This window comes from Hippopotamus amphibius, chromosome 4, assembly GCF_030028045.1.
Source record: "Hippopotamus amphibius kiboko isolate mHipAmp2 chromosome 4, mHipAmp2.hap2, whole genome shotgun sequence".
Classification (NCBI taxonomy): domain Eukaryota; kingdom Metazoa; phylum Chordata; class Mammalia; order Artiodactyla; family Hippopotamidae; genus Hippopotamus; species Hippopotamus amphibius.
In genome coordinates, this window is record NC_080189.1 from 94,732,570 (window position 1) to 94,756,031 (window position 23,462).

General features: G+C 34.7%; 1 protein-coding gene across 1 annotated transcript in view; it reads right to left on the reverse strand.

Annotated features, from left to right (window-relative positions):
* The window catches only part of SEMA3E (semaphorin 3E), a 253,140-nt gene that overhangs the window by 13,971 nt on the left and 215,707 nt on the right, over positions 1-23,462 (reverse strand). The window contains exons 8-16 of the mRNA XM_057733732.1: positions 22,477-22,591; positions 21,974-22,043; positions 19,054-19,198; positions 16,730-16,952; positions 13,988-14,079; positions 11,749-11,790; positions 9,889-10,055; positions 5,374-5,441; positions 3,737-3,876 (exon numbers count right to left, since the gene is read on the reverse strand). Of these exons, the coding sequence (XP_057589715.1) occupies positions 3,737-3,876; positions 5,374-5,441; positions 9,889-10,055; positions 11,749-11,790; positions 13,988-14,079; positions 16,730-16,952; positions 19,054-19,198; positions 21,974-22,043; positions 22,477-22,591 (1,062 nt within the window). The remainder of the gene's footprint in view (positions 1-3,736; positions 3,877-5,373; positions 5,442-9,888; positions 10,056-11,748; positions 11,791-13,987; positions 14,080-16,729; positions 16,953-19,053; positions 19,199-21,973; positions 22,044-22,476; positions 22,592-23,462) is intronic.

The following is a 23,462-nucleotide window of genomic DNA, read 5'->3' on the forward strand; positions in this document are numbered from 1 at the left end:
CCCTCATGAGCTGGCCCTTTACCTCACTTTTTGACTCAGTTTACTAGTTTCCCTATTGCTCTGTCTCCTCCAGCCACAATGCCCTCCACTCTGATGTTCTTTGAATGTATCAGGTGCCCTCCTGATAAAGCAGTGCCTTGGCACCTGCTGTTCTCACCGTCCAGAAAGCCATTATCCAACACCATCGCTTGGTTATTACCTCAACTCTTTCAAGTCATTTGCAAATGTCACTTTGTTGGTGAACTTCTTAGTAAGGACTTCCGTGCCCACCCATTTAATATTGCAGCCTTTCCCTGCAAGTAATCTCTCTTGTGTTTTTCTCCTTATCATCATCTGATACATTCAATAATGTTCTTATTTAGTCACCTTATTATTATTACTATCTTTCTCTGTTCTCCAGAGTACAAGTTTTACGAAAGCAGGACATAATAGATGCTCACTAAATAAGTTTCAAATAAATGAATAAAGCATTATTTTAGTTAAAAACCCAAGAAAACAAGGTAGAGTGCCACCAAGGCTGAAGTGGCATACTCCATTAAACTCTAATGAAAAAAGAAAAAAATATATATATACACACACCCATGCACCACCCCCCCCACAAATATATCTGACATCAGGAGCATTTTTCAGAAATCAAATTCCAGAACTTCTGCAGTAAACAGTTTTCCATTTGCCCCATGCTTGTCCCAGAGCATGTGAAATTGTACTTAGAATTCTGATTTCAGAAGATGGTGTGATGTAGTAGAAAAATACTAAGAGACCTGGATTTGAATCTACCTTACTAGCTGTAAGTAACCAGAAAAGTGATTAAACATTCTGCATCTCAATGATCTCATCTATAAATACATTTTTAGCATAAAATGGTACATTTTATAAAATGCAGATAGCAAATTCCTAGTTACTTGGCTGATGAATAAATGTGGAGCAGCACAGCTTGGAGTCAGGAATACCCGAGTTCAAACCTTGGGTCTGTAGCTGACTTGATGAGCTCTACCTCTCTGAGTTTTAGTTTCTGCATTTGTAAGATGAAGATTATTACGCCTAAGGTGCAGCTGTGAAATCCAAGAATAATAAGGTAAGGTGCCCACCCCTAGTTCCTGTATACAGTAGACGCACATTAAAGAGCAGCCTCATCTCACAAGTCCCTTCTATCAAGTCTTCTCCCTCAGAATGTTGGAATAACAAGATGCACACCACCATTAGCCAGGTCATCAAGCCAAGGGAAAATGCTGCCTTTTGAAGTACTTATGAAATACTAGGCTTTCCATAAACATTTCCGGAATTAATAAAATGTTACATTTCATATCTGTTATTTAAGGAAGCTAGAGACTATAAAGTGCATATTTGAGAGAACTGCAGTAACCCAGTTTAGAAACCAGATAACTGAATTGCTAAAAGCTTTCTAGAAATTTGGTTACAGAGCATTTCTACATATTAACTGGAGCAAAAACGTCATCCACCTCATACGTGATTTCTGGACAACTCAGGAAAGTTGAGGATGGATTTATAAGCGGATTCTACACTCAAAAACTTCAGTTCAATAAAAGGATACGACCAGAAAAATTTTCCACAAAGGCTATGGTCTGACTGCGGCTTGCAGTGTCCTTGATGGCTATTATCAAGGATGCTCTAAAAAGCATTCCCACACCAGGTAAGACTTGGACTAGGTGAACTTAAACATCCTTTACCATGGTCAAGATCTGATAATAAAATTACCTTGTATGTCTTATAGTAACTATAATAAATGCAAAAATGGTCCAAATTCTAAACTCTAAACAAAACTCTAAAGAGACTCTAAAAAACTCTGAAAGAATACACACATAAAGTCATTTTGCTTTGTGTACACAGCATGCATATTTAGCTTTTGATGAAGTCAGCAACTGTGTGTTTTGTTTTGCTTTAGACTGTGAATAAATTAATATATATTGTTATGTCTACAGAAACCAAGCACTACCTGATTATGATACAACTTGTAAAGCACAGAGTAAACTCCAAATGTCAAATATCAGCAAATATGTCAGGGAAATTTGAAAGTAGTTGAAAATAGGGACTAAAATTTGGGGAAAAAGAAATAAATTATATTAACAATATGAAAAAGAAACTTAAAATTGAACACTGCTGGATACAGCATATCAACATGATTTGTAAAGATTTCCAAATGAGACAGATTACAGTGAGTTCCAAATTAGAAACAGAGCATACTGAGTGAAGAAAACTACTGATGAAAGAATTACTTCTCTGTCTTCTGAAGCCATTCAACTGGAGGAACTATAGAATATTCCCAGGTCCTGTCCTGCCAAGGAGTTATGATGGAATTTAAAAACCAGTTTTATCTCAGATTTGTGGAATAGAGAATACTTCAGTACTAAATCATTAATTTATTTCAGTGCAATCTACTGTAGCATTTTTGGACACGTGTTTATTGTTATGTCATGAAAATTTAGGAGAATTCTCCTCTCCTGATTGTCTTTCTATATTATCTCTAACGGTCTTTGTTAAGTTGAGGTGCCTTCTTCTCTAACAGCTGTCCCAGGAACCTGGGATTTACAAATTTAGTCATCTCCCAGAATGTACTGTATGATTCTTGACCAAAAACATGCTAGATTTTTAGTTTCCCAGCAGGCTAGGCATAAAATATCATTATGCTCTACATTAGGAATCAGTCATTTTGGCTTCCAATGACAAAGGTTTGGTCTCCAGTGCCAAAATGAGGTGGAGACTTCCTTGACTCACTTTCTGAAGTGTACCTATTAGCTGTCCTCTGTGTCCTAAGGCAGGTCTCTAGAATTTCTTCCCCTCATTCAACTTGTAACCTTCTCTTTGCTAAGGACCATTTCCCCAATCGTCACCAAATCTATTTTCCTTTAATATAACCAAATTTTCTCCTATTTCCTACTTTTATAATTCCACTTTTGTAAAAATGAAGTTCAAAGCCCACATCAACAATGCTTTATCTGCCTTCCCTAAGCTTTATCTGCTTCACACCCTTGAACCCTTCCTACATACAACCAGCTCCCTAGACCCACAATCATCCATGCAGTGTCTGCCTCCAGACTATTCTGCATGTGTGCTTTACATGCTGCCTATTCTTCCATCTATAAAAGCAGCCCAACTTGTTCCCCTCTCACTAGTTAGATAATTATAGAAATATAATCTCCACCACTAAACTTGCTTAGAAGGACAGAAGAGCTGATGCCTCTTTTTGGGACAACAGTGAAACTCCTGAGTTCATATCTCATATATGGTTTAATAGCTTTATCAACAACTGGTTTAATGTCACTGCTACTGCTGTTTCAATTCTATTATCCATGTGTCTAAGAGATATGTGATAATGGAGTTTAATTTTGCTGTTTTTCTAAAACTGCTTGGTTGAGACTATCATTTTACAACATGACGCTAAAATCATGAAGCGATATGTACCTGCTAAGTTAAAATCTAATTCTAAGTTTCAAATTTTACATATACATAAATTATTTATATATGTCTATATAGATGTCTATAAAAATCTATGTGTATATATTTTAAAACTTTTATATATATGTATACCTATATATATATACACATATATATTTATATGTATATAAATCACACATAATTTAAAAAACCCTACTTTTAAAATGACAGGTACAGAACAACAGATTGTTTACTTTTTAAGGACCCAAATAAATCATCATCTATTTACTAATCGCACATTATATGCAAGACACCATGGTGTGAATGTGCAGCTATGAATTACCTCTTCTTTTCTTGTGTCACGTCCTTTCTGTACAAACCAGATAACTTTTGCTTGTAAAGATCGTGGGGTACATTCCAGCAAAGTACTGTTGTTCTCTATGCCATAGGCCAATCGCTCTTCAGTCCTATCCAGAGCATCCCCTATAACATAAATGTGAACATCAGGCTTGAGACTTTGATTTTACTGGTAAATAATGCTTTTTAAAAGATTCTTTACTCAGATCCCTATAGCAAAGTGAATAACTTTTATTATTCATTGTTAATGTCTACACAGGAGTTATTTAGGGAGCGTGGGATACCAAAATCTAGGCATTAAAAAGGTACAGCAGGCTATGGAGTGAGAAAGAAAGAAGTAATGGGAGTCTGGTTCCAAAGGATGGAACAGTCGGAAGAGTAAGAAGGCGCATCAGTGTTAAATTCACGGAATATCAGTGGCAACGTGCCCTGATGATGCAGGCAAGAGGCTGAGCACCAAACAGCCAAGCAAGGCATAGGACTCAAACTCATGGTTACACACAAAAGTGGAAAGCAGAAACTGACGAGATATGGCGCACGTGTGAGTGAAATCTTGACAGTGGACTGCACTTATCCACATAATGGCCTCCTGAAGGAAGAAAAGAGTCGGAAACTGAACTAAGGACTTCGTGAACCAGAACTTCTGGATTATAATCTGTATTTTGACCCAGAAAGGCTCTCACTGGACTTGAACCCACACATGCATACAGGCAAGCATACATAACTACAGTGCGGAATAAAAGCAAGTGGGTTTATTCTTGGTTATTTTAACCAGGATCAAATTTAATACTAGATCCCAGCATTTTTTTTTCCCTAAGTCTGAGTCCTTCTTGCTTTCAAAACTGACCCTTGAGTGTCCCTAAAATTATGATCCTGCCTTTCTCTAGCCAATATTCTCAGAGCCTTACATCCTGCATCAAATCCTGAATCAGCCTGGGGTCTAGCAAACTGATCCTGGACCACTATCTCTGGATCTGTGTTTAAGCAGCTCTGGTCTCTCAGTCATGGTGCCCCTTTTCCTTGTTGCTTCCTGCTGAGAGCAGCCTGTTCACCTACCACCATCATGGTGTGAGGAGTCAGGGCAGTGTTTTCCTGTCTCATCTGACATCCTAACATTTGCCTACAGCTGAAAATTTCTCTCTTCCTTTACACATTGGACCACACACCACCTTTCATCAGAAACCCAGTGAAAGAGTCAAAGTTTTTCACTTCATTCTACCCAAAGCTTAGCAGGTGACTTGATTCAGTTAGATCACTCTTGATAAAATCACAGTAAGTTATAAAAACACTGTGAAGATATTCCCAGGGTTGAGCTGGTGAGATAAATCCTGCAACTCACTGTGGCATCTGCCACCTAAAGTATGCAGCACTTTTGTTCTAGGAGTCCCCTTGTGAGTTCTAACAATAAAGCTTGGTGGGATATAAAACATTTTCCTAATGAAGAAAACTCACATGTCAAATGCACAAAATTTTAACTACATGGAGAAACAGAGAATACTTTCAGGAACACTGTTCTGGTGTATGTCAGTCACAAAAAAAACAAGGGCCCTTTTTGAGAAGCTTGCAGTTTATCTTCAATGCACACACTAAGAAACCCATGGCAATCAATTTTCTATGGATTACCAACAAACTGCTGTCCAAAGCACTGCTGAGCTGCATTTCCATGCCGAACATCTTGTCTGCGGAACCGCCTGAAAGCAAGTAAATGCATTTAGGAGATGTTCAGATTTCAATTTTCCAGACTTTAAAATACAGTCAACCGCATTAAAGTTTCAAGTAGTATTCTGCTGCTGAAAAAACTGATCAGTCATACGAAAAAGGGATAAAATCCAAGTTTCATAGTTTTCCGTATTTCCACTGAATGTTAGTCAATGGATAAGATCTGCATAAAACTGTTTTTTAAATGGTCACAAGAGTTTAATTATAATTTAAGAAGGTTCTCTTTACATTTAGTTAGGAATTTAGTTCAACAAGAGTCTTCTAGTTCAAAATGAGTGTCTTGAGTGGTAAAAGATGTGTGCAGATAAAGACAGTGGGATTTGAGGCAGACTACCTATTTGAGTAAAAAATGCATAAAATTCCTATGGGTATTAAAGTGCATTAAGTATCTGATTCCAAATATTTTTTCTACAGCCATCATGATCAATATTATTGCTAAAAAAATTAACTAATAACATACTCAACTTACTCTTTTATTCAGTTATAATATTTAGAAAGTATATGCCACTATTGAATGTGATGGTGCATTTACATATTTAACAGGATGTCTTACATATAGTGGAACTCAAGAAATACTGTATTTCCCCTCAATTTGCCTCTAATAGGTAAACACACTTCTAGTATATTTTCTAGTTTGCTTAGATGCATACTTGACAAATGACGATATTCTTTTTTCTAGTTTGCTTAGATGCATACTTGACAAATGACGATATTCTTTATCCATAGAAAAAGAATTCCAGAATACCACGTTTCAAATTTGTAAGCTTCGTCCTCAGGAATTAAACAATGGAAATTATCATTATTAGTACTGGAATGCTAAAATCAAGATCTTGAGCATATTAATTTAGATTAGGGATAAAAATAGAAGTATTACATAAAGGCAGAAAATACCACTTGCTTCTCTAAATCATGGCATGTCTTCAAGACTGAGGGAAAACCAGAAGGCAAAACAGAAGTTTTACCCCAGAGGGAGACGGTGAGGCTTCCAAGGTGACAAAGAGATGCTTTAACCATATGCAGTGATCGAATCTGGAAAAGGGAACCAGATTCAAGTTCCAATGCCACCACTCACGTGCTCCATGACCTTACACCCACCCTGTCTTTCCTGGTTCTGTGTGCCCTCCTTCATAAAATGTAGTTGGGCTAACTGACCCCTACATTCCAGTCTCAATTACTTTTTCATTCTAGGTTTTCCTCATGGCCACCAAACAGTGATACTGGAACATTATTTCAAGAGATGGGACGCCTTGCCACACATGAGTTCAGATCTTAGTTAAGAATTCAATACTTAAACAACTGTTTTAAGTATTTCCTTATAGTGAAAGCTAGGACAGATGAATATTTCCAATCAATTTTTAGGATTATGACCTGTGTGCAAAAGCATGTTTTTAAGAAAAATAGATTGTTGATGAGCAAACCTTACCTAAAGACCTGAGATTTTACAAAGTTAAGGTTAAAATTGCCACATGGATCATTCCATTGCGCGAAACTGAAAGTAAATATTGACAGAAAAGTAAGGAGCAAAATTAAAAGTTTTATGCCTCTGTATTATTTTACACTAGCGTTTACATCTATCATACAACTGACAGCAGCTCTAGATGAGAATTAAATGGCTGTTGTTAATTCCTCACTTCACTGAGTAATTGCTTTGGTATTGGGAATCCCCGAATCTGCTGAGCAATAACGAATAATGGAATAGGAATAAATCAATGAAATGGGAAACAGTTTCCACTTTGCAGAAATGATATTGTATCATATTTATTATACAGATGATATGAGAATAAAGGGAACTATAATCAGCTAACCTAGATAAATATGTGGATAAGTGTGTAAAAGTTTTGTTTAAAAATCACTGGAAACATGTATTTAAAAAGAAAGGTATCACATTCTCCAACAAGGCTTTAGTTCATTTTACACTATCCTAAAATAGCTGTCCTTTATCTCAGCATTTAAAGAAAGAATGTATTAAAATCACAAGTTTTAGAAAGGTTAAGCAAAGTTGTCTTTTATTCTCAAAGTTGCATATTTTTCTTGTATTTCTTGCCTCTTGGAAACTTTTAAAGAGAATGCTGGAAAAATACAAAATACAAAAGCAAGGGGGAAGAAAAATACCTAGCTCTATAAATTATAGTGTATTTTGGAAGACTATTTTAAACAGGTGGTTTGGATTGAGAATTAATGTTCTTCCTCTGTTGATTCATTTTCACTCCGTGAAAACAGAAGACTATTTATTTTAATGACCAGTTTTCAATTTCTGTTCCTAGTCAGGTCTGAAGCAAAAACGATCTGCTATATAAGCAAACTATTTTCCCTTTATGTCCTGGAACTTATCCAAAAAGTTCTCCTCCAGGGGTGGGTGATGGTTCAAAAGAACCTGACACTACTGAAAGATCTGTATTACATGTCACTGAACTGAACCAATTCATTTATGAGCACGGCTCCTGACTCCAGCATCTCATTCCTTCCTGTCTATGATTCTGTCCATTCATTTAACTTTTTCTAAATAACTCTTTTTTTCCACCCTTTTAAATACTACACTACAAACTTGTGGGTGTACAGTCTTATAAGAGGCACCATATACCCAGAAATACTTAGCTATGGAAACTGCTCAGTTAAAATTCATCATTGCTATTGCATACCTAATACAAAACCTTGCTATTTGTAAGTATTTGATGCAAGGCTTGTAAACATTTTTTATTTTTGCTAAAAACAATAGGATAATTAATTTTATTATTTTTGGTAAAATTACCTTTCTGTCCTTAGATCCTATGACTTCACTCCTAACCTATGGAGCTACATGACATTCCCAGAACATTCTATGTCTCTGTACAAACAATTAAATTCCCTTTAGCTGGAATCTCCTTATATCTCTACCTTCAAGACTGAGCTCAAAGGTTGGGTTATTTTGATAATTAAATAATGTGTTATGTGTTTCACACTTAGTCCAGTACCTTACACATACTAAGTGCTCAGTGGTGAGCAAGCATCCTTACAATTTCATTCTCCACTTCAGGTTCTGACTTCCTATAGACAGGGGGTTGTGACTGTTTCTTTATACCCCTCAAACATAGTACAAAACTTGGCATAATGAGTGAATAAATCATAAAACAATATTTTCAATTAGTAACATGGCTATACTCCTCAAGAATTAGTTTCAACCATCAATAAGCATTTGTACAAAATCAATTAATTCACTCAAATCTTTCATACAGTTGGTAAATTATTTAGTTCATAAACGTCCTCTCACAGCATCTTTTTACTATCTGCTTTATACGTCCTTTCTTTAAATACTCATTGGAATATTAATTTAGCTAAGGTCAAATTAACAAATATTTGAATTAGTGACTAATTTTTTTAAAAAATGAGATTCTACTATATATGTGAACTTAGAAAAATAACAGCTATATTAAATTGTATTAAATTAGACTTTGAAAAAGGTGTAAAGAAAAGTAGCCCAAAGTGAAAGAGCAAGAGTAAATGAAATTAATAAAAGTTTCTTTTTAGTAGGCAAACTGTATATGATTCTACTGTTTTGCTTTATATTATCTTTAGTAACTTCATCAAGAGAAAAAGATAATTGCTTGTTCTATAATAAAAATATTTTCCCTTATTTTCCCCAAAGAATGCACAATTTCTTCTGACTTGAGTGAAGAAAGATCCCTATTCTTTAAAATACACTCTGTACCTCAAGGTCTCCTGTTCAAAGAATCCCAGGATTTACCTTCTCTAACAAGTGGCAATGACCCCGCTGAATTGTAGATATTAGAGTTTGGAGGTCTATAAGTACCTTTCATTTGTGTTGAATTAAATCACACATTTCATTAATTATACAGGTCATGCATTTGCCTAGGAGTTAAAATATTCACTTTCAAAATGAAATAAATGAAGACCAGCTGGTTGGGAGGACATGGGGCAAATGCAGGATGTATTTTAGAATATATTTATTTATTTTCCTTTTAAGTCTTTGAATTCCTCATGTGTGGGGTGGCTTGCCATTTCCACATTTTAAGTTTATCTAAACTGGTTTCATGTCTTGCAGCAAAAGTTTCAGGAGGGGGAAGAGTTGATTCAAACCTGAAGGAAAAATAAAACCCCAGCAGCACGCTCAGCCCCAGTCTCTATACAATAATTGATGGGAGCTACTTTTCAGGAAAAAGTGGAGTTTTCAAAGCTTATATTATGAGCAAAATAGGACTATGCTGATTAGGAGGTTGGGGTTAACATATACACACTACCATATATAAAATAAACAACAGGGACCTACTGGATAGCACAGGGAACTCTACTCAATACTCTAATAACCTATATGGGAACCTATTTTCATGGAAGGGGTACAGAAAGGAAGAGACCAAAAAAAAAAAAAATAGTGTTAGGAGTTTTCTAAATAAGGGAAATATTCCATGGAAGACTCCGTCTCACCGTTTTGTATGCGTGCCTGTTGGGTAATAGCGGGAGCAGGAGATGCCATCCCAGGCACAGTAAGGGTCTCGAGCCAGGCAGCAGTCCGCACACGCACTTCCGTACATGTCACACTGATGGAATCGGACTTGGGCCACGGCAGACGCAGATCCAATATAGAGCTGTTGCTACGGACATCAAGGAAGAGAGAGGCCACTAGCAGAAACGGACAGAAACCTCACTGAGCTCTTACACCCAGATTTTCACATTCCTACACGGTCGCCTCTATGAGTACTCACTTAAATGACTGCAGTTACTCAGGGCAGATAATGAAACACTGATGCTTTCATTTTCTCCAACATATGAGATACTTTTACAGACTTGGATGCATGAGTAATAAAATTGCTAGAGCAAGGCTGACAAAAATCTCAAGAAGTTAACTCTTCTTTTATTCATTACCTAAGTAGAAAGACTCTTTCGTCGTCTAATACTGGTCTTTTTAAAAGATCTATAGGATTGTCCAATAGGAGACCGGACAAGTAAATGGTCTTTTTTTGCATTTTTAATTGAGATACAATTGACATATAATATTATATAGTTTCAGCTGTATGACATAATGATTTGCTATCTGTATACATTGTGAAATGATCACAGTCAGTCTAGTTAACCTCCCTCATCACATACTACAAATCTACAAAATTTTTTTGTGATGAAAACTTTTCAGATCTACTCTCTTAGCAACTTTCAAATACACAATACAGTATTGTTAACGATAATCACCATGCTGTACCTTACATCACCAGGACTCACCTATTTCATAATTAAAAGTTTGTACCTTTTGATAACCTTCACCCATTTCACCCAGCCCCTACCTCTGGCAACCACCAATCTGTTTTCTACAACTATGAGCTTGTTTTTGTTTTTGTTGCTGTTGTTATTGCTTGCTAATAGTTCACATGTAAATGAGATTATATATTTCTGACTTATTTCACTTAGCATAATGCCCTCAAGGTCTATTCATGTTGTCACAAATGGCATGAGTTCCTTCTTTTTTTAAGGCTGAATAATACTCCATTGTGTGTGTGTGTATATATATGTATGTATGTGTGTTTGTATATATATATATAATTTATTTATCCAGTCACTGATAGATGGACTCAGTTCATTTCCATGTCTTGGCTATTGTAAGTAACCCTTCAATGAACACTGGGGTGCATATATCTTTTTTGAGTTAGTGTTTTTGTTTCCAGAAGTAGAATTGCTAAATCACATGGCAGTTCTGTTTTTAATTTTTTGAGGAACCTCCATATCATTTTCCATAGTGGCTGCACCAATTTACATTCCCACCAACAGTGCACATTGATAAATAACACTTAGAAAAGTGATGTAGATGTATAGAGAATGATGTAGAATAAACTGTAAGATATGTTATTAAGTAAAAAGTAGAAGCAGCAGAACAATCAACATTACATGTTCCCATTTGCCTAAACATAAAGTTATTTATAAATAAATGAGGCAATATATGCAACAACTACTTCTGAAGAAATTTACACCAGAAACTGGTTTCAATAAAGTGGAAAAGTTTGTGTTTCACTGTACATTCTTTTGTATTACTACAGTCACCATTATTTTTTGCAAAACCATTACCAAAAAAAAAAAAAAAAAAATCATGGAATAATGTCCTGTCGTGGTTGTAGAGGTAAAACTACTCTTGTTTACCTTTCTAAAAACAGAAAATGAAGAAAACTATTACCTGTAAATCACTATGTATTTTTGTCAGAATAAAACTGTAACTTGTTAATATATAAGCACACATACTTAAGCCATCTATCTTTTGACCTTATTTGATATATAGAACACACACATACACACACAACTTACTCTCTTTGATGAGATCTCCATAGAAACAACAGGAACTGGGTCCTGAAAAATGAAAAAAATAAATTTCCTTTTTAGGACTAAAAATATAGAAACACACCTTAGTATTGTTATAAATTACCTGAAATCATATTAGGTATGTGAGTGGTTCTCTGCCAAACAGTCTACAGCTTTCATTTTAGTAAATCAAAAGGAAAATACAATTAAATTAAATATAGCTTTCTTTTAAAAGATATTTCCTAATAGAGTAGGACAAAATGTAGAAAAGTGGTGAATAATCTAAGTATTTTACAGTTTGTCTCTGGAGTATAAGCTTTGTGTATATATTTGAATATTACTCATTCTCTGGAAACTCAAAAATCGTTAAATAAAGTTAGAGTGTTCTTCCTTATAAAGAAAGTTGGACCATTAGAAGTAAAACAGTTATGTCTTTGAATAGGTCTTACTGCCAAAAAACCATGTGATCTTTAATTGCTTTAACCCAGGCCTAAACAAAATGCTCTTCTATTAGAGTTCAATCTCCAGGAAGCCAGAATGCTTTGAAAAAGATGCACTGTCATCATCACTGTCTTAGAATTGCACCAGAGGAAGGACGATCAACAGGACAGTTTTGAGAGCCTAGGTGCAACTCTAGGGACGGTGATTAAGACGAGAGTGTCTCAAAGGACACCACAGACTCAGTTAATTCTGCAGGGAGAAGTCATAGGCAGGTGGGACTCACTCTGTGGATAATTACCCTTCAAAGAATTGTTTTTTGAAAGAGAAAGACTGATCCTCCGTATTAAACTCTTAAAAAAATTTTAAACTACAGAACCGTTTATGCATGCATGCATTTATTCATTCAAAAAACAATGTTTCTTAAGGCTTTCTATGAACAAGATATTGTGATGAATGCTGTTAACATGAGACCCGTGCTTCCTAATGTGAAATGAAATCTTACAGAGGTTCAATATGCAAAACAAACAAAAGCATAGCTGCTCTGGTTGAGATAGGAATGTGGGTAACTTTGCATGTAGCGATAGGGAATCTAATCTCCAGAACAGCCAAGGTGAAATAAACTGTTTTTTATCAAAAATATTTTCAAATACATTCATTACCTACATACACAGTCAGTCTTCATTACTTGCAAGATTGTGTTTTTTCACATTTGTTTACTTGCAGAAATTTATTTGTAATCCCAATATCAGTACGTGTGGCATTTTGCAACCATTCACAGACAGGTATGTGCTCAGGATGGCAAAAAATCTGAATTGGCCAGCGTATACATTCCCAGCTAAGGGTGGTCAAGGCGATACCCTGCCTTGGTTCCAGCTCTCCTATTGTAAACAAGCATCCTCTTCATGATCGATTTAGTGCCCCATTTTCACATTGTTGTGCCTTTTGTTAGTGATTTTGCTGTTTAGAAGGCCCCTAACTAGGCATAGTGCTGAAGTGTTGTCTCGTGTTCCTAAGCTCCAAAAGGCTGTGGTGTGCCTTATGAAGAAAATATACGTTTTAAATAAGCCTTGTTCAGGCATGAGTTACAATGCTGTTAGCCATAAGTTCAATGTTAATTCATCAATTATATATACTAAGGTATCTAACAGAAACACACATAAAACAAGGTTACATATCGATAAGTTAACAAAAATGTTGTTGATTAGAGACTCTCAGGAACCTGACCCTGTATGTCCCCTAGAAGCAATGATTACTAATTAATTCAGTGTTCATGGTGACTTCAAAGATCATAAGTGCCACAAATGCTGAGACTTTGTGTGTGTGTGTACGAATATGTACAATTGTTTTTGTCATGTCTAATCCTTCCATTGTCTTTTTGCATTTTTCTTTTCGTAAATTCTGTGTGAATTGCATGCTATAAAAAAGCAGCCTACTTATCACACCACAAAGTCCACAACATGAAATCTACTACTAATTTTTAATTGCCTATATTGACAGTACATTTGTTGAAGATGATACATGGAAATAATGATTCTAGAATTCAATTATGGGATAACTGTCATTTCTCTATGTCACAGTTCATATAATGAAATTCTTTTCGTGCTTGGTAAATATTGGCCTCTTCATCTGAATAGTCTACAACAATCAAATAGATGTATCCGAATTTTTAATCATTCTTCAATTCACTCTGAATTCACAACATACCTGCCAGAAAAAAATTGACATGATGTTTTTCCTATTTATAACTCACTTGCAACTGTCTGTAATACATACATGTTGGCTATATTTTTTTTACTAAAAATACCTTGAATATCTGAAGTTCTTCTAGAATTACTTCTTCCATTGATTCTGTTTCTTGGTTATAAATCGTGATTACTTTCAGCACAATTCCATTATCTATAAGAAAACAAAAGACGAGATAAACTAGAAGCTCTGTCACAATCTGGTTTTCAAACAATTAAAAACCATGGAGAGACTATAAATTCAAATAAGATTTGAAATCTAAATGTACAAAACATTTAATCATTGCTAGTTAAAACAATGTGATTCCTTATATGTTTATATTCATTATTTCAACAATTTGATTCAGAAATCAAGTTAAAGGTTCAGAAATCAAAATGTCTTTTGGAATTATTGAAATATAAGACAGATGGCAAATTATTCTAGCTTCTTTTGTGATGTTTGATGAAAGAAAATTTTTACCTAAAGCTACCTTCCTTGTAAGAAACTATACCTTTAATCTTAGGGAAACTTCCAAGCAACACATTATGGAAATCTTTATAGATGATAGATAGATAGATAGATAGATAGATAGATAGATAGATAGATAGATAGGCAGAAAAATAGACTATATTTATATCTATATATACTTTTATTTTTTTCATTCCGGTTATAATGAGATAGAATTTACATACAGTACTGTGTAAGTTTAAGGTATACAGCATATTTATTTCACTTACATACATCATGAAATGATTATCACAATAAGTGAATATCCATCATCTCATATAGATACAATATAAAAAGAATATTTTTTTCCTTGTGATGAGAACTCTGAGGAGCTACTCTTTTAAAAAGTTTCATGTATCACATATAGCACTATTAATTATTTAATCATGGTGTACATTACCTCCTTAGTACTTATTTATCTCATAACTGGAAGTATGTATCTTTGACAACCTTCATCCAATTCTCCCACCCCTCACCTCCAATAACCACAAATATGGTTATATACACTTTTAATACACAAATCTGAATATATACGCTTTTAATAAAAATTTCAAGTATACACTGCTGAGAGAATAGTATAATAAGCCTTCATGTACTAATCATGTAGCTTCCAAAATTATCAATAATTTTATAAATTTATATTCACCTTTTAAAACTCCACCTTATTTTTATTATTCCTGATATTCTGAGCTTGCTCTTTCCAATGAAAAATTTAATAAGACGTTAATTTGCCTGTAAAAACTATTTGGTGTAGTGGCTAGAAATAACTTAGAAAAAAAAAGCACTTTGGGGGTTCTTTTCCAAGAGTTTCTATGGTATTTAAGCAATTTGTTTAAAAATTATGAAATCCTGTGGTTAGGTTATTAAAATTTGATTAAAATAAAGCTAGTAAGAATTACCTGTATCATACACTAAAAGGAACAAGAATTATCATATCAAGCACACATTATAAATATCCCACAATTATTATATCAAGTAAAAAGCAAACATGAAACTCAAATTACCAATTTACAACCAGCAATTCTGCAATAAGGACTACACAGCATTAAAGCATGTGTCTGGTAAATCTGGGGAAAAATAACTCTTTTGTGGGACTTTTCCAATACGTTCTTCTGTGCTGAAAAGCTGTGGTTCAATATAATGATATCTTTAAGTTAAACATAGGTTACATGACAGTGTAAGTATATACCTGATATTTCTGGAATTCTCTCAAATAGCTTTAATCAATCTAACAAAAAAGTATTTCTGAAAACATTCTTGGAATACATGTACATGACTTCTACTTTCTGGGACATTTAAAAATAACACTTTTTTCTGTGATTAATTTTATCAAATATTACTCTTGCTTATGGAATTCTTTTTTTTTTTTTTAACTCTGCTGGATATCACTATAAGTGAATTCACGGCCAGGTAATTTTAAGTTTGTTAAAGAAATCTGATGCTTTGTTAATCTTGAACCCACAGTGCAGGGCACATTACTAACCTCCTAAAATAAATGAATAAAATACAGCCTGCACCAGAGATCAATTTCTGGAAATCAGACATATATCTCCTTACTTAAATCTTTGCTTTTCCAAAAAGCATGACTGGAAAAGCTCAAGCAGCAATATTCATACTACATCTTAAATCCTGACCTGGGCATATGCAATGTCTCTTTAGAATATGTCAATGATTTGTTATGTGTGGTAGGATGTTTCTTCTTGTAAATATGATCTTCTGCAGCAATTACTATGCGCATATGAAAAAAACTGATCATTTTAAAGACTCTTTAAATGACTATATCATTTTAAAGTACTTGACAGAATACAATACATGTTACCTGGTTGCTAAAAGATTCCAAGTTCTCTTCCACAAGCTAGATCTAATGTATGGCAATAACTGAAATTACAGATTTATTTGAAGTTTTCCCTTCTGGTATATTCATTACACTTTGTTTTATTAATGCAGGATAGTATAGCTTTAGTCTAAAATTTTATCTCCATCATGTGTAACATTTGGCTTGTTTGGTACACATGGTTGATTTCTGATGGGGCCTGATAAGCATAGTTGAGATCACAGATTTTGTTTATTCATTGTTTTACATCAATTATTCATCCCTTTACGTATTCATTTGTTCAAATGTATTAAGTGTTGACCATGTATCAGGAAATACGAGCTGTAACTGCCCCAAATCTTCTCTTTCATTGCCCTGGACAGGTTGTATGTAAATGAGCTCCACCGGGGTTTTGTGGATAGGCGGGTTTTTCTTAATGTAATAACGTTATTGATTTTAAGGTTCAATTTAAATGTCTCTCTGAGTGCTTTCTAATCTCTTTACCTGTCCCAATGAACAAGACATCATATTGGCCATCCTCGGCTTCCACTCGATCCACTGCTATTTGTTTCAGGTTATACTTTCCATCCGTTTTCACCAGTATTGGTTTTTTATGGGCAGGTTTTATGGGCTGGTACATAAGTGGATGGCTTCTTGCAAATCTGATGGCATCATCAGGATAGTCTTTGGTGGTTCCATACCTCCCTCCATTGACTTTGCTGGCACACTGAAATACAAATGGATGAGAGGATTTTTTTTAAAGAGCAAATTTATACCCAATTATGAAAAGAATTACAAAAACTGGGTATGTTCAATTAATCAACTGTGCATTTAGCAACATTTAGTAACCATATATTTCATTACAGAAATAAAATCTGCATTAAAAATTGAATAGAGAGACTGAATTATTTCAAATGTGCAGCACTAGAAATAGACAGATAGTGGTGAAGTCCTGAAAAAGTAAAGCATATTTAATACCGGTATAGTTTGGAGGTAATATAAACGTATAATATTATATCTATTGTAATTATATTTCCTGCTTCTAAAATTTACTTTTCATATTGCAAATTAAAATTTAAAGAGACTCTCCTGTGCTAAATAACGCTTCCCCCCAAATTAAGAATCACAACTGCACAATAGCTTTCCCTTTACTGACACAATGATTGGTGATGTTTCCAATTGGCTCAATGACTACAGAATTTTAGTGCTGTAACATAGAAACCTATTCAAATTCCATCACTGTTAAATAAGTAAAAAAAAAAAAAAAACCCTCTCTGTCCTACTGTAATCTGTATGAATTTATATTGTTTTTGTATGAATTAGACCAAATAAATTGAGAAAACCAGAAATATTTGCCATAACGTCTCAATTCTTAAATCACTGACGCTAAAAATAAATGTTCAAAGGTACCTAAGTTACTTCTCAGAACACAACCGTGTGTTGATTCACGCTTGTTATTAAGTGCTCCCTCATTTCACACATTTTCCCCCAGAACCAGCAGCAATTGCAAGGATGACCTTGATAAAAATGTTCCACTTTAGAGTATAAATACAGTACTTCAGTAATCAGATTCTGCAAAGAGGACATTTTTAATGGTTTGCTTTAAAAATTTGGGCCATATTTCTTAATTTGGCATGAATTTTTCACCTGACTGTACTTTCATGATATATAATTAGAAAACATTTTGGACCAGCCTGGAAACAGTTCAGTAACCAGTCACTTCCTCCAAATCTCCTTTAATACCATGTGGTTTCAAGAAGCATTTCCAGCAAAGCCACAGGAGTGGGTTTTCTCCATTTAAACTGTAATTTCAATCAATAGAGTGAAATAAAATACACTTTATGTCTTACTGGAAGTAATAATTTTAAGCTAGTGAGAGGGAGTGATTGAAATAGTAAGGCCTTACACTTGTTAACGTAGGTAAGGTTTGTTTCCACTTCAACTTCTGGCCCTGCAAAAATGGTTTCTACTTGACGTGCAAGCACTTGTGAAATCAGCATAGTGATGGGTTTTCACCAGCTGCTCATAATAGTGTAGACGGTGACTTGCATGACAAGTTCAGTGTTTATTCGCCGTGGACAGCAGATACAATCACGCTACATTTTCCCAACCTAGTTGTGTATAGGACACATGATCAAAACAGAATCATCATCAAGTGTGCAATTAAAAGCACAAAGTGTGAATGGCTAGTTAGAGAGAACCTTGGTAGCACCAGTTAAGATGCAAATGGCAGCACTTCCTATTCTCTAGCAACACGCCTGTACTGTCACATTTCTTCCAGAGGGCCAACAAGGATGTCGAATGGGGTACTCAGTATTCTGAAGAGGCAGAGAAAAACTGCCTTTCAATATGCTAAAGTGAGAAGTGGGAAGAAAGCTTGGCCTAGGGAACTGAGAACCCGACTCAAATAATAGAACATGAAAATTTGGTAACATTCCCTTGCTTGGAAATCACATGTGGCACTAATTCTACTGCGGAGGCTGAAAGCAATACGATGCTCATTTTACAGGCTATTACTGTATTCACCAGGACGCTTAACATAGAATTTTAGTTAGAGCTACACAGATAGCCAAAATATCAACAATAATATATAGTTTATAATGCTAAGATGTATCCATCCTGGATTATATTCTTCTCATTAGATAACAAATATACTCTAGATGTAAGAAGTAATATTTCTTTACCACGCAAGTAATCAAGCAGATTTTTAGGTGCAGAATTTCATAACCATTTCATGCAAATTTAATAAAGCAGCTGAAACAATGAACAGAATACTACTCAAAGAGCCTTTAAAAAATAAGGATAATTTGTTAAATGCCTAAACTTACAGAACCAGGTCTTGGATAAGGGACTTTTCCTTCATAGAGTGACCAGTGGTATTCGGGTCCTTCCTTATGTGCATATGGTCCATTAAAGGCTGCCCGGATGCTAGACATGTGATAGACACATATAGCATGCCCTCTAAATATATTACTGGAAAAAAAAAGATAATTACTATTCTAGAACAGACTAGGAGGTCACCTAGTCAAACCCTATAGACAATGTAGATAAGGATGAAGTCTTTGGGGTGAAAGAGTTGCAATCTCTTCAGCACAGAATATTCTAGAGATATTGACTATTACAATATTCAAAGTATTGAAACTCCAAAATTTACCATTTCTTTGCCTATTTATTAGAGTAAATGACATTGTTAGAATCACAAAAGCAGTTGTATCACTTCATTTTTTCCAGTTAAATCTTATTTTCTTTTATTGATGTATAGTTGATTTATAATGCTGTGTTAGTTTCAGGTGTATAGCACAGTGATTCGGTTATCTATCTACCTATCTATCTATAACTATGTGTGGTGTGTGTGTGTACCCTTTTCCCAATTCTTTTGTGTTTTTATATTTTTTATTAAGGAATACTTGGTCTTAATATTTTATAAGATTCATTCCCAAGTTGAAGAAGGTTTTATCTCCTTGCGTGTTGTCCTCTCTTCTAAGTAGACAGTGTTTTCCTACTTGCCATGCTGTTAATATTGCTATAAATTTTATTCAAATTTTATTATTTTTCTTAGTGTATATGGTGTGAAGAATAATTTAAAGTCTAAAGAGAATTGGGGGCTTTGTTCCATTCTTTGGCTTGGGGTCACACAAACATTAAAAAGCTTGCCATATATTCCTTCCTCCACATCACTGAAAACAGTGCTACAGAGGGAAGATGACTGGGCTGCACCAGATCAATCTTGAGAAAAAGACTTGATTTACATGAAACTTAGATTCTTTACCCACAGAACTGCTAACAACTGAAATTATTTTCTTGATAAAAATTTCTACTTGCAGAGGATAAAGACAGTAGTTGACTAACTACAGGAAGTTTTATTAGAGGCATTTAAAATAAGATTCTGCAAAAGGACATTGTAAAATGATTTGTTTTAAAGAGCTGGCCACATTTCTTAATCTGAATGAATTCTAGCACTTCCCTAGTCTCCTTATTGTGAGAATTAAAATAATTAGTTTGTGAAAGTGCTTTGCAAAATGCAAAGTTTTTCTTTTATAAGTATAACATTTCCTACATTCTGAGACACCTGTAGAACAGCAGTTATGTTACTGTCTGAGGACATCAGTTCACACATTTTATAACACACCTTGAAGCAATTGGAAATGCCTGCAACAGTAAGAAAACCAGAGATAGTCTTCCAACTAACACGGCAGTAAACCTTTGATCACTATGCTACAATATCAACCTTTACGTCAGGTAACAGCTGGGAAGCCTTTTTCTCACAATTATGTATCAATTGAACAGTCAAAATTGAAATTATGGAAGAAAATAATGCCTTGTCTTTGAAATCTCAGACTGATCTACCATGCTCTCATTTATGAAAGCAACTTATAAACTGATCATTCTAAGCCATTATAAAATCTATACTGATTATCCTATAGCTTATATGTATCATATAAAGCCATGGATTTACCACACAATGTATAAATTCTTCACAGGCATAAGGCAGAAGATGAAGTGTAAAAAGAAGTTAGGGATTTTCCATGGCCTGTGATAACTACCAATCAGCATTCCCATCTCCTTGCAACAAGGAATAATTGATAGCAAAATTGTTTCCATGTTTCTGTGTTGAAGAAAAGGTCTCCTTACAATAGCAGGATACTTATCCAAAGAGCTTTATTATTTTTTTCAAGGTGAGTATAATAAATTACCTGCTGAAAAACTAAGCAAAAACTTTGTGGAGAGATCCTAAGCAAACAAGCTATACATGACGATACAACAGTTTAAGGCCAGTGCAATACAAAAGAGGAACTAGTGATGTCATTCTATCCCTGTCGAAAGAACTGAAGTGTATTCTTTATTTCTCATTCCAGTCATCTCATCTCCACTGTGCCTTATTTGGAAAGACACTCAGGAAATTATATATACATAAACTTTCAACCAAAATGGATTCTAATAACATTTTTTCATTTGTGTATCAACACACATGGACTTTAAAATTCATTTTACCAGCACTCTTAAATGAATACAAACACAAAAGCATAAAAGAGAAAAATACTAGGTCATAAGCTCTAAACTTGAGCACCTTTTTAAAATTTAAAACATAGAGGGTAAATCATAAACGTGTGTTCTTCAAGAATCCACATAGAAGCAGGACAACCAGAGTAAAGGAGTGAGCCAAGTGCTCTGTGATTAAGGAATCAAGGAGTGTTTCATGAAGATGACGACTGACAAATACCGGGAAAAGTGATATAAATCAGTGTTGGAAGAGAAAGTGGATAAATAAAACCAGAGTGATGGGGAAAGCAGACACTGGGATTCTGACAAGGTATTATCTTGTCAAAAGCACAGTTTGAGGGAACTTAGAGGAAAAACTTCCAATCCTGAATGGAGACTATTTGACAAGAGAGCCCTGAAAGCCTGACTTGGACAATTGTATATGATGATTGAAAGAATTATGCTAGACTCTAGAGCATGGAACTAGTATCTTAAAAACTGTATGAGAAAAAAAAAATCATTCTGTTGTAGATGAGGGAGGGAAGAGCTTAGGACACTGAGCATAGGAGGATGCTGGTACTTCAAACAAAAATAAGGATCCGGCCTTAAAAATCAAAGTACAACTGCAAACGCAGGAGAGCGAAGAGAAACTAGTGACTTACAAAGTACAGAAAGTGAGAATAATAAATTGGTCAATAGTACTTTCAATTACATACACGGTGAAGGGGTGAGGCATCTTTTGTTTCATGATGTTTTGAAATTTCTCACCTGGTAGTGTTGAAGAGTCCAAATATCACTGGGTTCTTATGATCTCTGGTATGTAGCAAAAAAACATCCTCTGAAACATTAAAGACCATTACATTACTTAATATGTTTAGCCCTCATTGCATGTAAAGAAAATATATTGACATAAAATAGTTTAGAACCCACAATAGATTTTAAGATATAAATTTCCATATATAGTCATGTAACCATGACCAAACCACACACGGTGAGACGGATGACTGTTCAAGGTGACTTTGAGCTGGGCCTCAAGGAGGGAACCAGAGGCGCTGACTCTCAAATAATAAGAGGGGTCTTTTTGTTCCTGCAACCTCTTTGCCCCAACTCACAGACCTGGCCAAGATGAAAAGAATAGAAACTTGCTCCAAGTTAGTCAGAAGTCAATTACTGCAGAAAGCAAGTTTTCCATATCTGCTAGAAACGGTGAGGGTTATACAAAGAAGCATATATATCGAAGAGGAAAATTTAAATCTCCCAATAATATTTACCTAATTCATCAAAATATGTATCAATTCCATTCATTCCTGGTACTGAGCAAACCAGTCTAGCTTTCAGGAAAGTGCTCCACTTGTTCACTAGTATCCTCTGTCCTCCTACATCATTCTATGAAAGACAAAAAGCAGGTAAATGGGTACCCAGAGAACTTTTACCAACAACAGATTTTGTATTATTAAACCTGCAGATGGCAAGAGTTATACTTTTTAAATTTAATTTTATAAAATCTTCAAATAATATTAAAGATGCAATTCCCCATAAACTTTGTCTTTAGGTTTGCACATTCTGCTTTGTCAGTGTGCTTTCACTCTGGCCCATTAAATACAGTTTCCAGGTATTAAACCATGTTAGTGGAGTAGGTGTTCCTAAATAAAGTAGTAACGTTTATGATACAGTAATCTTTATTGTTATTTTATTGATAAACAATCTGCTTATCTCAGAAATACGGAAGTATTCATTTCTTTTTCTTCTTTTAGGGAAAAAGCCTTGAAATACAAACACACAAGCACACATACACATAACGGGCATATATATTTGCACACATACACAAAATACATATGTGTGTATATATATACATACACACACACGTGAACATACATATAAACATCTTCTTAAATTTATTTTTAAGTATCTTCTTAAGCATCAAAGTAACTTCATATTTATAACTATCAGCATTCTCTCAATATATATTGCTACTTCAGTTGTTTTTGAATGTTCACCAAACGACCTATCTGAATACTCAGCAAACTACAGATGTTTTTCCTACAGAATCAACCACATGAATTGTCGAAACATACTTATGTAAATTACTTAGAATGTGGATTAAAGGAACTAAAAAGAGTTCGGTGAAATTAACTTTTAAAAATGGAGCTCAAACTTCTGTGTGGGAAGAAGAATAGCCTAACTAAGGGCCATTTCTCCTTGGTAGGGCTTTGAAAAATGGGGAAAATCACACGTGATACAAAGCTCTTTTCAGATT